Here is a 16,490-nt window from a genome sequence, read left to right as displayed (position 1 = left end):
TCTCTTCTCAAATCCTAACTCGTGACACCAAGTGGAACAATAAAAGGCTGGCATCCGTGGTGATATCCAAGTTGTACTCTGGTGGATGTATGGGCCAAAATTAAAAAAAATTAATTGTACGGGTACCTTCTTTAATGAGATGCTGTAAATCCCAAATAAGTGTTTTGGAAATCCAGTGTGATGGGTAGCCAAAGTATGTCTGATGGTGCTGTGATTGGACGTATTATGGGCTTCTTGAGATTGTGCTTCCCCTTTACACTTAAGTGGTGAGAGTACAATACGATGGTTAAGAACATGTTTCTTCATCCTCCAATAGCTTGCAGCGATCTGCACGTGGACCGGTGAAGGGTCAATGCTGGCCAACACAAAGAAATGTCCACTCTTGCGTTTCATTAGTTGTGCTGCCCTTTTGGATGTTAATGGACCAGCTTATAGGTCACCTTTCCTGAAAATAGATCTATATGATTGTACCTAAAAAAGCATCATATTCTGATTATTCATCAGTGCCTCAGAGTCAATCTTCTTGTATGTTCCTTGTGAAGGTGATTTATTCCTGCTTCCCTCCTGCTCAAACTTTCTACCTTAGCTGAATTTGTCATATCACTCGTGCATCATGATTTAATTTAGACCAATTTTGTGGTCGTATTCAAACAGTTATTAAAGTTGTTAAAGTATGTTACCATTTCATCCTAAGTCTTTCCTATGGAAAGGTCAGTTTGGAATACATAGATTCTTTGTGTTCTGTAGCGGCGCTGTCAAACTGTAGTGGTCATGGGTAATGTTTGCATTAGTACCATTTTTAATTGCACAATAGTATACGTTATTACTCTTATGAGCTCTTTTTAAAATACATTTATATGTATTAAAATAGGTTCCGCAAAGGGCATAAATGATGCTCCAGACTCTTGAGATTACATGTATGTAGATGAACTTTACAAGAATATTTAGCAAGAATACTAATCTAGTGTGAACTATAAATATTTAAAAAAGTATCTTGATGTGACCTCTTCGTATACGACTCGATCAATCCTTAAATTGCATAGGACTCTGCTTGTCCTTGAGTTGGAAGAGGTAAGACCCGCTCTGAACACGTTTGAAAGAATGAAGATCTTGGCTGGAAGGAGGGCTTTCCAGTCTTTCTCTTCTGGCCAGACCTTGTGGATAGCCTTCATTTCCTTCATGTTGCTGCACATCTACTCTTAGGTGCTTAAATGCAATTCTTTCCACTGTGACCGCATTATACATATAACCGAAAACAAGTATCGTATCACTTAATCTTGCCTTCCTTATCGTAGAGCACATGTCCTACCAAAAAACTAGGTTTGAGTGTTTTATTATCAAGAGACACTGACTACTATATCTCTTTCCATTCAGTGTGAATTCTACATGCATACGAGTTGTGATCTGCCACGTCGGGTAACACTAGGTGTCATCACCCCATTCAGAGGTCCACAAGGCAAGCAGGGGTTACCCTAACCAACCGTGGAGGTTGAAGATATTACTCCTGATGTCCTGGGCCGGACGTCTGTGGATCACAAACAAGTGGTGGAGTACCTTCAGCACTTGACTCTCAGGGCTAGCGTGGTCCAACCAGTCCAACGTTCTCGGGGGAGGGGGCGAGGAAGAGGGAGGAACGCCGACTCCTCTCAAAATATGCACAGCAGCAATTATCTATTGTTCAGGCAAATACTGTAGCACTCCTTACTCTGCCCTCTCTTCCTCTTGGAAGCATTCTGTCACAGTAGGGGATGCTCCAAATATGATGGCCCCACAACACAGCCTATGGGAGTGACTAAAGTTTCACACCTGCATCTCAGCCACTGTGATGTGTATCAAAACGTTATCCTTACAGTTTGATTCTCTTACCTGCCCCACCTCCTTCCTGCGAAGTGCACAGGTGCCTTCCTTGAACACTCACTGAATCATAGAGCACCCTTTGAAGTGTACGGGGGAGCCTGGCTCGCTCTTCTAAGTGTGTCCATCCAGCTGCCTCCACCGCGCTTGTGCTGCTTCACTCCTGGGGAAAAGGAGTATCCTTTCACCACTAGGAGGGTAGCACTTTAGGTGCCCCTCCCGGTTCAACAAGACTCAATCCATGAGACGGAACTATGCCAAGCACACACTCGTGATCCGTGTTTGCCTATGCCAACAAAAATCTGTATTAGGAATCCAGACATTAGTACAGTTGAGGCATTACGAGCAGGGGTTGCAAATCCATTCCCATGCAGAGGGCTTTTCCACCCCAACACCAGGCCTGGCATTGTAAGGACCTTGAGGCCGCCAGACCCTTACCAGGGATTTTTGGAGTCCATTTCTGATGTCTTCACCTATTATGCCTTTCTCCTCTCCACTGGATTCAAGCTACCCTGGATGATGAGGGGTGATGCCCTGAAACCAGTCCCAGGATGCTGGTTTCTGGTCAAGGAAGGGCCTGGCTTGGCAGTTCGGGCTGAACTGTTCCCACGGGGAGCAGGGTCAAGACTGATTTGCATATGGCTGGGTCCAAACTGGGGTGGCGTGGTGAGCAAAAGAACAATGGATTAAACCCAGATCCTTGTGACTGGGGGTGAATGGTTGCATTGTTCTGCATTCCGTCCATAAATTGTTTCTTTTGCATTTCTCCTCTCAAGCATGCTTCACTTGTCTACTTGGTTTGGAGTCCCATTTTAATGATTTTTGTTTTCTTTCTGTAAAGAATTGTTCCCAACTTTTTATAGACCGTTCCGTCTGTAAGCCTCTGTGCTCCAGGAGTGGGCAAACGTAGCAGTCTATTAGAGATTTTGTTTTTAAAACTCAGGTCACAGGTAAATATTATCTTATTTGGCTGGTGTATCCGTTGTCCGTTCAAGGACTCCACCTTGTAGACTCTTGCCATGCTATTTCCATTTTCCTCATATAAATGACTTATTTTCTAGTACCCTCCTTTCTCCTGTGGCACAGCAGTGCTTTTTCCTCTGTTTTATTTGCATACATTCTTTTGACAGCTGATGACATGGGATTGGGGAAGACTTTAACTATGATCGCCCTCATCCTGGCCCAGAAGAAACAACAGAAGGTTAAAGAGAAGGAAGACAAGAAGCTGGAGGCCTGGATCTCCAAGAACGGTAACATCTCTTGCTCCCGCTAATCCACTCAAGCACTTTAGCCTAGATAATCTTTTAGTAAGGCGCTTAACGCTTTGACCAAGAAAGATCTGAATACATGCATGAAGAGGCATCCACAATGTATGTGGACATGGTCATACTCGGAACTCTCCTGGTTCCCTAGAGTACTTTCCTGATGATAAAAATGATTTATAGACTCATCCGATGTAGAGAAACCCTCAACATTCTCAGGGTAACATCTGTTCATGACCCAAAGGTCACTGATTATAGCACAATGAATGTTAACTATTATCTGATGCTCAACTATACATTGTTTGGTTTATGAAAATTAAGACTGTGTTCCTCCTATTGATTTGTACTATGTTTCGACTCCATAAAGTGTCCAGTCACCCGGTGTAGGTCAAGATATCACCACATAACATCTTTAAAGTCTGAAGTTTGTCATTGTGAATTTCTCACTACATCTTAATGAATTATGGTTTTACTATTTACCCTACTGCATTAAACAATGTTCACTACAGAGGATATCTGAGCCTAGGGCCAGGGCCCACCCTTCGTACTCTTTCACACTTCTTGAAGTTCTTTACGCCGTCCACTTAAGAAAAGGCATTTGTTTTGGGCTAATGGACCACTTCAATTTAACTAGCATACCTACAGAAGCCGGACACTAAATTCCCTCTTGATTTCTCTAAAGGTTTCATTGGAAATCAGAAAAGACTGCTCCCCTGCCACATCACTCTTCTCTAATGCAACAACACCCACCCCATCTTTTCCCATCGGGTGGCCAGTCTCAGTACGACCATGATGGCACCTCCGATGTGCGTGTATGTAGTTCTTCGTTCCGAGTGCCACAGTATAGAATGTGAATTCCACACCGCTGGAGTTATTGATTCCTGTTGAGTCTGGCGGCGTGAAATTAACTGTGAATATGGGTTGAACCTGGAGAATTTAATGCAAAAGGAGGAACGGCCGAGGAAATTCCATCTCCTCCTCCCATGCAGTTTGCCCTAGAGATTTCAACTGCTTTGCAGACATTCTCCTGCGGGAACGTGACACTTCTATGTTGCTTCTACAGAGCTTGCAAGTCCTGATACCAACAGTAACACTATGACTGCCACCATTGGGCATTCAGGGGCACTCGCAATGAGGCTGTTAGTATGCGAGGACCACTGCTACACTGTGCTCTCTTGCAAATTAAGCAATCCACATAACTCTTTCCCCATCACATTAGGGAGTTATTCCGTGGGATTCAAAGAAACCATGGCCTGCGCCCAGGTACCCTCCCGGGTGAATGTGCGCTCTACAAATCTGCATAACAGAACAGCACTCTCAGATGAGCACTTCTCCACGGACTATTGCACACTTCCGTCCTCAATGTTTTAGTACACTTTTCAGTGATACACCGTAATGTAATGCATTATGTGACTCCTCTACAGCGCCTATTGCCCCCCCCCCCCCCCCCCACCCAACAAAAAAACACAGGTTCTAGAGAAGGGGTAATTTCTTAAAGGTCTTGCACTATAAGTTAAAAAAAGAATAGGTGGGAGAAGACCTCTGCCTCCCGTAGAAGAAGTTTTCGTTCCAGGGTTCAACATAAAGAAGTCGGTGGCATTTCACGGCTATGGCCATCTCTTTCCGTATCTTATCCTGCTCCTGTTTTGAAAAGACTCAAGCCATAACGCGAGGTGATCAGGTAGCCACATTTCGACAGGCAAGGCTGGATAACATATGGGTACTTCTCACGGTGGGCCCCTTCATTTCGTTGGGAACTGTTGATCACACTGACTCTATCCGGGCCGCTGTCTTCAGCCATGGCTGTTACGCCTGATGCCCTATTTTAGGTCTGGCTTCGATACCTCCATGAAAGTCATTTCTGCTGATTATTAGAGCCTCCCCTGTAGGCTGCCCACATTGCCCAGCCGGTTGGAATAGTTTATTCCCTCTACGAGAGAAAGGATGCTTGTTCCATTTGAGGTAGAGACACTTGCTCTGAGTACCTTTCCAAGGTGCAACACTTTACCTGCAAGGAAGAACTCTTGGCTCAGGCTTTAACACTCTAAAATTGGTAGTTCAGAATTACCAGCATACAGAGGAGTAAATGCATCTGTTTCTATCCTGCTACTTTGACCCTGGCTTGTATTTAGATTTCCACAATGCTAGTGGTCTGGATTTCTCAAGGGACTCATGCATTCCTCATCCTTCTGTGCCTCCTTCAAAAGATGTTTATTAAACTGCTGCTGTCCAGTTTAAGGCTGCAGAGGTCTTGGAACTACCCCTTTCTTTGGAGGACCTCGGTCATCCTCACAGAAACAGCCTGCTACTACCACTTCAGTCGGTTCTTCCCCTTTTAATGAGATCGGATTTCAGCCAGCAGTGTTGTCCTAGGTAAACTACTATCTTTCTTGGCAGTAACTAGACCATTTCCACGTCAGTCTTGGGCCTTCTAGCCCCAAGTTTTTAGGAATACTAATTGTCCAGTGGTGCGTAATATGTATGTACTCTGGGAGATGGCAAACTTGGCCACATGAAGGCTCTTTCCTACCATCTGTTGAGTCTTAATGCTTCATCACCAACTCAAAAAATGTGGACTTTACTCAGTTGACCATCTCCCATTCCGTGACAGTAATCTTTGTGCTTAAACAGTACGCCTGGAGGCACTCCCGAGTAATCTCTGGAGCTGCCCAGGCCAACTTGATAAACCGGCCCTTTGACTGGAACAACTTTCAAGAAAAGACTGACTCCTTGTTGGAACATTTGAAGCTGAGCATGGCTGCGGCTGTCACGTTCTGTCCTGTCCCAAGAGAAAAAGGTATCAACAATGCCACCAGTTGTGACTCTTCTTGTTCCTAGCTTTCCAGAGAGAGACTTGTTGCAGCTTATTAAGACCCTGCAACTGCTTTTCACAAGTACTGAGGAAAAGGCAGATCAGATATCCGTAGCGTCGGTCCTATGGTGCTGCTACTAAATCACTGTGATTTGCCCTCCATATATTTCTTCACCTGGTTGGCAGGGCAGGTAGCCCTTTTTTTGGCTTGGTGAGGGTGATCATCTTAAACAATTGGGTCCTTCAGATCTTTTTGAAAGGATACTCCCTCCACTTCCTGGATACCACACCAAACATTCCCTCCGTTCTCCTTTCCTATTCCACTTTCCACCCCCACCCATCACCTCTTCAGTCTTGGAGGCGTTCTGTTCTGGAGTTCTATTGCTCCTACACATAAGAGCCATAGAGGTGACGCTGAAGCTGTTCGAGCTAAAAAACCATGGCGGTCCTCACTCTACTATGCGTTTCAAAGTTTCAGGTTTGTTCATCAAACTGGACAAGTTCAAGATGCTGTGTCTGGCATCTGCCATTGAACCCACAGGACTGAATAGTGGCCCTGAACTGACTCCTACGTCCCAATTCTGCTCATATGTCCCACTGGAATTTTAAAAAACAAAGTGCAGAGTATAAGGAGGAAATGTCCCTATGTTCACCCTCCTAGTAAAGTAAACACCAAAAAAAAACAACCTGGGGATGACGCAACCCAACAAAAACAGTTTATAGTGAATAGTCTTACCACAATTGTAGAAACGGGACAATGCAAAAGAAGTACGGCCCTAATTGTATCATTTACCGGTGTGTCTCACTCTCGAGTGCACCTTCATAAAAATTGACCCAGCAAAGCCTTTTAATAGAGTGAAAAAGTAGACTGGACAACGAGCAAAGAGCCCATAAAACTTTGGCACAACCAAGACTTCTCAATCTGTGTATTCAATCAGGCTGGTGAAGTGCAAGTGGAAGAACTATTCTCAGCACTAGGTCTTACCTCTTACCCTGTGCTCCAAGATGAAAGCTTGTTCGCTGCTTTAACCGCTAACCCTAATGAGGAGAAGTAAACAAGCATCCGGTCTGAGCGAAAGAGACTTGGATAAAAGATGTGCGAATAAAGTATCTGACCTCACGATGTCACCATGTCAGAAGTGTGTGTCCATGTTATCATACGATGCATGGACTCTTGATTAAATGGTAATATATTTCACTATTTGAGATTTCAGCTCTGAATCATCAGAATCCCAAGTAAAATGTTGGGGCTTTTGCTTCGTGGTTTGCGGTCTTGTTCTTTGGGCTAAAGCTAACACCTCAGATGTTCAATAAATTAATGCCAGTCGTTGTGGCCCCATCTCTGGAGTATACGTTTTCACTCACTTAGGCGACTGACTGGTGAAAGCGAGTTCACCCCAGTAAATCTCTATGCATTTGGGTTGGATGTCGCCTCTACTCTTTTGCTTGGATTTCTCACTCAACTTGCGGAAGTCCTATTGCTGCCATCCAAGCATCTCCTTTATCAATGATTCTGGCATCGGACCTCATGAAAGCCTTTCTCCTGGAATGGAGGCTTTGGGACCTTCCAGGCTATCGCAATGATGTACACAGACACACCTCCCCATGCTGTTGGTTCTCCAGCTCCTGGGACTATTTGCCTTTTGTGTGCTTCATTTTATCGAATTGGAGGAAGTAGAAGAGTTATTTTGATTGGTTCCTTGTGCGTCGTTGTCTCCAGGTCTTTCGGCCGCTGTGACCATTTTTCTGGCGCACTGCTCCATTTGGTTGCTTCGTGCTCCTTTGTACCTCTGTTGGCTCCGGCCTCTCTGTTTGCAGACTCCTCCTCAGTGGACTGGACCTTGTAGAGGGATGTCTTTGCTGTCATCCTCTGGGGCAGTCCATGCAAGCGCTTTCAGACAACACCACTGTGGTGCATTATCTAAACAGGCAGACTAATGTGTTGTCCAGACGTCCGCTTGTCGAAGCCCTCCGGTTGTGTGTGGGTCTCTGAAGCACACTCCTTCCGCTACGGTTGAATCTCTTAATGTGACCTTGGATATCTTGAGTGTGATCCGTTTGGAGGACTACCTTAGGGAGCCTTGTCCAAAGGTTTTACTGGTGGCTTTTGCACTCTAAGGCTTTGCTTACATTAGTCTGGGGCACTTTAGGGGTTGTGTACGACTGAGGTGGGGTCAGGGACTTGTGTGTGCCTTTCCTTTTGCTCTAGCCCTCCCTCGGCTCATCTAGAAGGCGAAGAGGCACTAGGTGTTTCCATATTGAACCTGTTGCCAAACAAGTTGGCTCTTCTGTTGCAGCACTGGTCGCAAACGTGGGGTCTCATGTTAAATACTTGGAGATTGTTCTGGACTATGTGAGTCCACTTGATTGTCTGCCTGAGGGGTCTGGTATTCTGTAGCAAGGCATACTCCGCTATGTCTCTTTATGGGTCACGGTGCGAGGCAGAGAGGATAAGTCCTTCCTGCTGTTTTACACGTGTTGCATTTTGGTGTTGTTGTTGGCTAGCAATGGTTAGCTGTTCTAAGTGTACTCGTGTTATCTTGTGCGTAGCTGCGGTTGTACTGGAGAACTGCTCATTGTAACAGTTTCCTGAGCAATTTAGGTTTCTAAGACATTCAGAAGGTGAGATATGTGGGAAGACAGAGTATCCACCGGAAAAAGCATAACTGGATTTCAGTAACTTGTTTGTTCTACATCCATTAGATCTTATCTGTCATGGTGGTTTTGCAGCTTTACGAATGTAATTAATTTCATCTAACTTTATTTTCCTTCTGCCTCCATTCTGTTACTTGATTCTTTGTAATACACTGATACTTTGCGGCCACTTTATTTAGTACTATGTCCAAAAGAAAGATAAAATAGAGCAAGAACCCTCAATGCCCTCTTAAAAGTGGCATACCACTTGGAGACCTGCTACTAAATGTAGTCGTCACCCACCTGCCTACCCCCTCACTCACAAACTTAGTTTGTAAGCCTGTGTCTCCTGCAATGCTGTGTTTTACCTTATTTTCCCATTGATAACTATATGATGGCAAGTTCCTACACCATGCCTTGCAGTGAGATGCCAATGAAAGAATATAAAACCAGCTAATGTTAATCGGTGCACACTGTTCAAGCTACAGCTGCCAAGTTTTCCAGACACTGCTCACTCCTAAAATGTTTAGTGTCCATCATTTCACCTTTTCTGCCTTAGTTTGCATGAAAGCGCTTTGACTCTGTTTCCTGACTGTTCTCTCTTCCAGGTGACAAGAAGAGTTCTTTTACCCAGTCCACATTATACAAGGGGAAAGGGCATGTATCGATATTGCCGCTGCATACAATAACCTCCTGCTTTTGACATGTCTTTAGATTCTTCGATCGTGCCCTCTCGTGGAACATTGATCATCTGCCCAGCATCCCTGATCCATCACTGGAAGAAAGAAGTGGAGAGGCGTGTGAGCAGTAGCAAACTAAAAGTCTATCTCTTCCATGGGCCCAACCGGGAGAGGGATAGTCAGACGTGAGTGCCTATCAATTGCCTGTCCAGGGAAAGTATTCCAGACATGGGTGTGTCTTACTTGCCACTGGGTGAAGGATTTCCAAACATGGCTGTTTTAGGTGTTAAAGCAAGGAAAGGATTGTCAGTCGGGGGTCAAACCTGGAAATGGGGTTTTGGGTAGATCTTTCTTAATGGTCCAATCAGAAAAAGGATTCTCCTCTCTCGGTGAGCCTCACATGACCAGTCAGTGAAAGGTTGTGGGAGGGTTCCAGTAGCCGTTCTTAGAGAGGTTCTAAAAGGTCTCTTGGTGGTCAAATCGGAACTGACTCAAAGTCCTGGTTAGCTTTAATAGGTCAAACAGGAGAGGGATACGAAAGTGTGGCATTTGTTGGCCCAGGCAGGTTAGGAATTCTCAGACATAAAGAGTCCTCAGTAGTCAAATCGGGCAAGGAATATGTGGGAGTTTGCGTCTTAATGGTGCAATCAGACCAGCTAAGGGTGCTTTTTAATGGCCGGGCTCCGAAGAGATTCTTAGGTGCTGGGGCTTCTCTTTGGATCAGCTAGGGGCAAGAGTCCCAGACCTAGGTCTCTCGGGTGCTTTGTGTTGGGTTGACTGAAGAAAAAATAAGAGCACAACTCTCAAACACTTTTTAATCAAGACAACGTGAGCGGTTTATATAAATGTACTGTAAGTCAGTCTCACCTCGCTGACAGACGGGTATTCTCAAATGGAAGTCTAACTTTAAGTACTGGGTGTATGTCACGATTTGGTGGGGCCAGCCTTTCTTCTTGTGGTAGACATGAATGGGAAGATCTCCCCTTATGTCAAGGTGCAGGACACTTGATTTGATGGCTATAGTTCGTCCTCACTGCCGGTATCCCTCTCTTACCCCTCCTCATAGGATGATTTTCAGTTGTTTTTATTTAATGAATTTTAAGAGATTGTTTGTAGGCCGTCTCAGAAGTTGAGGACCAATGCAGAGGAGGAGTGACTCAGTGGACACGGTTGATGTTTTGCATTGCAGAGAAAGGGGATGCGCAAGCCCATTCAGAGTAAATAATTGGAGTGTGAATTTAGGAATGTGTGAGTGTTCACGTAGCTTTCCTCAATGTTAAACATCTACCCAGCTAGACCCCACCCCACTGCCAAGCAACAGTCTTTTGTTATATTAAGAGCTGTGGATACTATGCTATGGAGAATATCTTAATCTGATGTTTCTACATTGGAAGCAGATAACATACCTTAGTCACGTCTCAATATGAGGCATCTGTGCAACTAACGTTGTGTCCTCTAACTCCTACTGAACGCTCATTATGAACGATTCACATTATCCTAATCAAGACGTGTTTTTCACAATCTAGGGTAGGACGAAGTGATTATTAGTTTGTGGCAATTCTGCGTGGTTGCTGGTCTCGAAGGATCTTCATAAAGTGGAAGCAGAAGAGGAATGTGTATGTTTTATTCCACTCAGACATGCTCATGAAAATCTGTCCACCTTCTAAGATCTGGTGCCTGTTCTGTTTCTCTCTCTAATTATTTGTAGACCAAAGGGTGTGTTGGAGTCAGGTAAAGTTTTAATTTTATAGAATTTGTATTACTTGTTAGCAAAATATGGTTCGTAGACTTTGACACACAAACCTTCTGTCAGATTCTTCTGTTCCTGTGAGTATGGGGTAGAGCAAAGCTATAGAACTGACTGGGATTCCTTTAAGAGAAGAGCTATTAGTAATTTAACTAGTCACCCTACAAAGGAAAAAGTTGCCATGCCCAATGAAAATTATGTTGGTGAGAAAATTTTCATATCGCTACTCAGACGGCAGTCTTTGTTAGCGCTATAACGAATTTGTGTTACTATTTCTCAGTTTACTACTACTCTATATACCATCCCCCGAACAATGTAAGGCTGAGTTGGACTTGATGTGATCTGGACTTGTGAGAGGCTCGTTGTAAGCTGGGCACCTCTCTGAAATGGTAATGCCCAGATTGGGGTCCCGTACTCCCTGTACCGTATGATCCGAGCTGTACTTCCCTCCGTGATGTGTCCCAACCAGGCCGGTCCAGCCTAGAGTTGTGTTCTCATTCAGAAGGGATGTGGCCTGGTAGTTGATTGCCAGTGGATGGGACATTTGCAGGCATTCCACCCATCACCTTTTGTTTAAATGGAACTTTCTGAGCTGTTTGCCAGCAGGGTTGTCTACGGGGAGCACCGAGGCACAATTTGATACCAGTCCAATTTGTTGCCTATTGCAGTGCCTTGTGGCTCCTGATCAGGGTCACGCGGCAACAGTTTAAACCAGGTCATGCCTTTAATTCCTGACCATGAATGGAGTGGTCTCTGTCAAGTATGACCCATTATCGTGGGATATGGTTTCTGAGCAGTGACCCGTAAAGTGTTAGCAATTGCCTATGTCCACTGTCCTCACACCCGCTGGCATAACCCTATCTTTGTATCCTTACTCACTTAGTCTCGCTGACTACGACATCGTGGTGACGACCTACAGTCTTGTTGCCAAGGAAATTCCAGTGATGAAGGAGGAGGGAAATAGTCCTGCCAAGGACCTCGATGTAGAGGTGAGTGTCTTCTTTAATCCGTCTTAAGATGCAGACGTTAGTGCCATGTGGAAAAAAAACATCCTCCCAATGCTCATTTCCGCTTTAGGATATTAAATATTTCCCCTGCATCCAAGCCTGAAGCGAGCTCTCTCTGAATCCACATTTTTAGTCTCACCTACCAGACCGCGCAAGGTGTCTGGTTGCAAAAGATAATTTTTCAGGTTCCCAAGACCTTCAAGTGATTAAAGTCCAGCCATTGCTGACCCTTCGGTGGCTTTGTTGTTGCTCTCATTTACTTCTTCTTGTTCACTAGCTTGTCTTATCCTTCTTGTTAGTCCAACTCCTGGAGCATACCCACTTTACGTGTCCTTCAACGTTTCACTTCTATGGAACTGCTTAATTTTCGCTTAAGCATTAAATAAGTGCATCTATTTTCCATCAGTCTCCCTCATGGGCTTTTCTCCCTCTGCACTCTGTGTTGCGCTCTCTTGTGCGCATCTCCCCCACCCCACACTCCTAGTTGCTCTCACAAGTGTTCTCTCCCTCAACTGCCCTCCCGTTGATCCTCCCTCGTGAATTGTTTGCTTTTCCCTCAGTTCTTCACCCCTTTCCTTTGTCGAGCTTACACCTATGATTCTGTGTTTCTTTTTCAATGTGGCCTTTTTTCTGGGGAGGGCTGGCAGCTAATTGCCGCTGCTTCTTTTTCAAATAAAAGCCCTTTCACACTACTTGATTAAAAGAAAATATATATATTTGCTGATACATCCCGGGCTCCATCTTTGAAGCTTAAAGGTGGCCATACTTTGATGCTTTTGCAAAGTGTTTGAACATAACCGGTGTCTGGTTTGCCTCCTGATGGGCAAGAATCCGATAGACAGTTAATGCTACTCAGGTTATGAAAGTTTGTGTACTTTCCTTCATTCTGTAATCTCCCAGTAGGTTCAACTACATGTGTTTTAGAACTTTGTCAGTAAGCCAAACTTTGGTTATTTTGCCTCTTTGTATTAATGTATTTGAGCCTCTTAATCTCCATTTATTGATTTTTCTTTTTCTCTTTTAACCTTTGTGTGGAACTTAAGTGCTTTATTTCTCCACCTCTGCCTTGTGGTCCGCTGTACTGGTACACACAGTGCTTCTCTCATTCTCACAGACTTCCTGGTTTCTCAGGCACAGCTTCTGAAGGTGATGTAATGTGGCATGAAGGTTGACCTCTGTAGACTGATCTGTTGGGAAGTGGAGGTTCATTCACAGCTTAGTGACCACTCTCTTCCATAGGCACTCTCTTCCGTAGCCACTCTTCTGTAGCTGCAGCACTTTCACACTAATGTCTGAATATTTTCCAATTTTCAGAAATGTTTTTTTTCTCCTAAATTGGCCATTTTCCTCTACAGTGTCCTAAATGTACCACATCTGAATTTTACAACTACTTTCTACGCATAAATGTTTTCTGTGCCTTTTGGAATCCGTTTCACGGTGGACATTGTTTTTGGGGCGCTGTTAATCACACGGCCACAACACTTACTCCAACACTCTTCCGATCTACTCCAGATGTGCCTCCCATCTACTCCAGATGTGCTTCCCGTGTGCTGCAGTGCTGGCTTTTGTGGTGTCACGGCTAACTGTAGAAGCGAATTTACTTTATTAGGAATCTCATCTTGAACTCTGAGATGTACATGGGGCACCTGTGGCTTTTGATGACGTTGCTAACTTTCCTTTGACGCAAGCCAGATAAATTGCTACAAAGGATCTAAAAGCTACTGAAAGGAAGAAACAGAGTCCTCTGACCCTAAACAGGATTGATGGCATGCTTTGAACCTGAGCTCTTCTTCCCTGCAGGATAAAGCCCTCCAGTGCTCGACCTTGCTACGTATCGCTTGGGCTCGTGTCATTCTGGATGAAGCCCACAATATTAAGAACCCCAAGGTGCAGACCTCCATCGCTGTGTGCAAGCTGCGGGCAGGAACCCGCTGGGCGGTGACCGGGACTCCCATCCAGAACAACCTGCTGGACATGTACTCCTTGCTGAAGTAAGTAAAAGTTCATAAAAGTCTCAGTAAAAATGTTTGCTAGTGCTTGTGCAGAGTGCCTGAAATAGTTGCCCTTTGCAATTACTCCCTTCAAAAGCCACGTCTTTGAAGATAGGATATAAACCGGGCTCAGGAGCGTGTTGAAAATCCCAGTAAGATCTCACAGTAAGGGAAAAAACAAATTTTGCTGCAATACTTGTAGCGAAGTGCATCCTGAACATTCAGTAACTGATCCTGTTGTCTCTTTGCTGCCTACCCTGAAAAATAGTGCGAAACGTTCTGCATGTAAGCTGCCTGCTGGATGCTTGCAATGTTTGTGTATTGTAGAAGCATATCCTAGTCCAGCTCTGCCTCAGTATGTGCGAAATGAGTTTCTTCCCTGATGTGTTGAATGTGAACAGACGCCCACCTAGATAAACATGCTAACTTGAAGTGCTAATTAAGTCTTCAGGTCATTCACAGCATCACACTTCTGAATTATTCTGGGCATGTGGCAGAGACTCTACTTAAATGTGTTATTTAAATATAGCAGAAACCTTAACATTTTCATAACCAATTTAAACAAAGTTTATAACAAATTGTATGAATTTTAGATTTTTAAATCCAGGTAGGGTGCATCTCCATATTCTGAAGGAGCCTTACTCAGAGGGAGCAGATCGAACTTTACACATCACCACAATAACACAAGCTACCCAGCCGAGAACACCATGTAGTTCACTTTTTGTGTAAGTGTGGGATCTTGTGGACACAGTTTTGACAAGATACTGGTATTGTACACGCCATAGTTTTAAAACTGGCTGCCACATATCCATAGCATTAAAGCAGTATTTTTCAACCTCAGTTGAACTGCTCTGGACACTGCAGCTGGCACTGGAGGGGCTGATGGGAGGTAGGCTTCAGTAACACTGCACTGTCTGCTATGACCGACCTCTCATGTCTTCATGTGGTCTTGCACCAGGTGAGAGCAGCCCGTCCAGTCCTGCCTTTCTGTGGCATTCTGGTAAATATACTTTTAAATCTAAGACCAACCATAACTCATGACCTCAAACAGAGTTAATGAGTTTGTCTCCCTTCCCTTTGGTTCTAATTTGGGTTGCAGAATGGTTACTGATCTTCACCACAATATAGGGTATCTTTTGCTTACAACGTCTTTGAGGAACAAATGTAATCTGAGACATCAGAACAGCGTTCGGTGAGGGAGCCAATGCATTGTTCGGTTATAGCCTAGCACGGCAAGACCCTGTTATCGGGCAAGGCTAGCTTCCTTCTTGCGGGCGGTTAATTTGTTCATTGTTTGGACCTCCTAAAAGTGGAAAGACTAGGAGAATTGGGTGGTCCAGTATACAGTCTCCTGCTTTATATGAAAATAACTATAAAGTATACTGTTCTGAAAAAAATAATCAGGCAGCCACTTTAGAGGCCTTGAATGTTTCTGATCACCAGTAGCATTAACTTGTAAAAGCAATCGCCCTCTCCCACCCAAAGGTGGCATGCTTCGTGAACAGGCCTATCCTCATTGGGCTGGCGCTGCAATGCCCCATGAGCCCCTCAAGGGGCACTTTGCAGGATAACTTTTCAATTCGCCAAAGTAATACTGAGGATATGCCGTATATCCCAGTATAATTGTGGGAAGTTTGGGAAAAGATGTGATCTAAAATTGACTAGATATTTCTTAAAAGATTTTTGGATAAAAGTGACAATCTGTCAATGTTAAAAAGGAGAGGGAAGCCTGGACATACAACGATCCTGGCTTCTCCTGAATGGAAACGGTGTAATCCAGTAAACAATTCAGAGTGTGAGATCGACATGTTTCATGCCTATATCGTCAAGATAGATCGATGGGTTCATTGTTTGGGCCAGAAGCAGCTTTTTATTTATTTCCAATGGCACGTACAGGCCCTTCGACCTAATGCAACACGGTCTGTACCGCAAATCTTCACGCTCTCAAAGAGACGTCTAACTATCGCAGATGTAATTCAGAGTCCATGAAAGACTGGTGGTCATCGCTTGACCAGATGAGAATTAAGGACCTGATTTAGATATTGGCAGACTGGTTACTCAGTCACCATGGTGACTGATATCCAATCCGCTGAAATATAAATCCTATTCTATCCTATGGGATTTACATTTCGGCGGGCGAGTTATCAGTCACCGTTTTGGCGGATTAACCAGTCTGCCAATATCTAAATCAGCGGTACAAAAGGGGGTGGTGATGGACAGAGCATCTGAACCAATCAAACACACACCCAGTCAAAAGATCTGGGTTCAATCCATCACGGTTCTTTAGCCCACTCTGCCACCCCAGTTCAGACATGGCTATATGCAAATCAGTCTGACCCTGTGCCTCATGGGAACAGTCCAGCCCGAACTGCCAAGCCATGCCTTTTCCTGGACCGGAAACAAGCTCCAGAGGACCGGTTTCTGGCATTACAGCCGTCTTCAGCCCGGCTTGCTTGAATCCAGTGGCAAAGTGAGCAAGGGACTCACGTCTGAGCATACCCTG

At 44.5% G+C, this 16,490-nt stretch overlaps 1 protein-coding gene across 1 annotated transcript in view; it reads left to right on the top strand.

Annotated features, from left to right (window-relative positions):
• The window catches only part of TTF2 (transcription termination factor 2), a 124,979-nt gene that overhangs the window by 70,325 nt on the left and 38,164 nt on the right, over positions 1-16,490 (top strand). Inside the window, exons 11-14 of the mRNA XM_078656604.1 lie at positions 2,985-3,104; positions 9,277-9,427; positions 11,873-11,978; positions 13,797-13,987. Coding sequence (XP_078512730.1) covers positions 2,985-3,104; positions 9,277-9,427; positions 11,873-11,978; positions 13,797-13,987 — 568 coding nt within the window. The remainder of the gene's footprint in view (positions 1-2,984; positions 3,105-9,276; positions 9,428-11,872; positions 11,979-13,796; positions 13,988-16,490) is intronic.

Source organism: Lissotriton helveticus, chromosome 8, assembly GCF_964261635.1.
Source record: "Lissotriton helveticus chromosome 8, aLisHel1.1, whole genome shotgun sequence".
NCBI lineage: Eukaryota > Metazoa > Chordata > Amphibia > Caudata > Salamandridae > Lissotriton > Lissotriton helveticus.
This window is presented reverse-complemented; position numbering and strand designations above follow the sequence as displayed.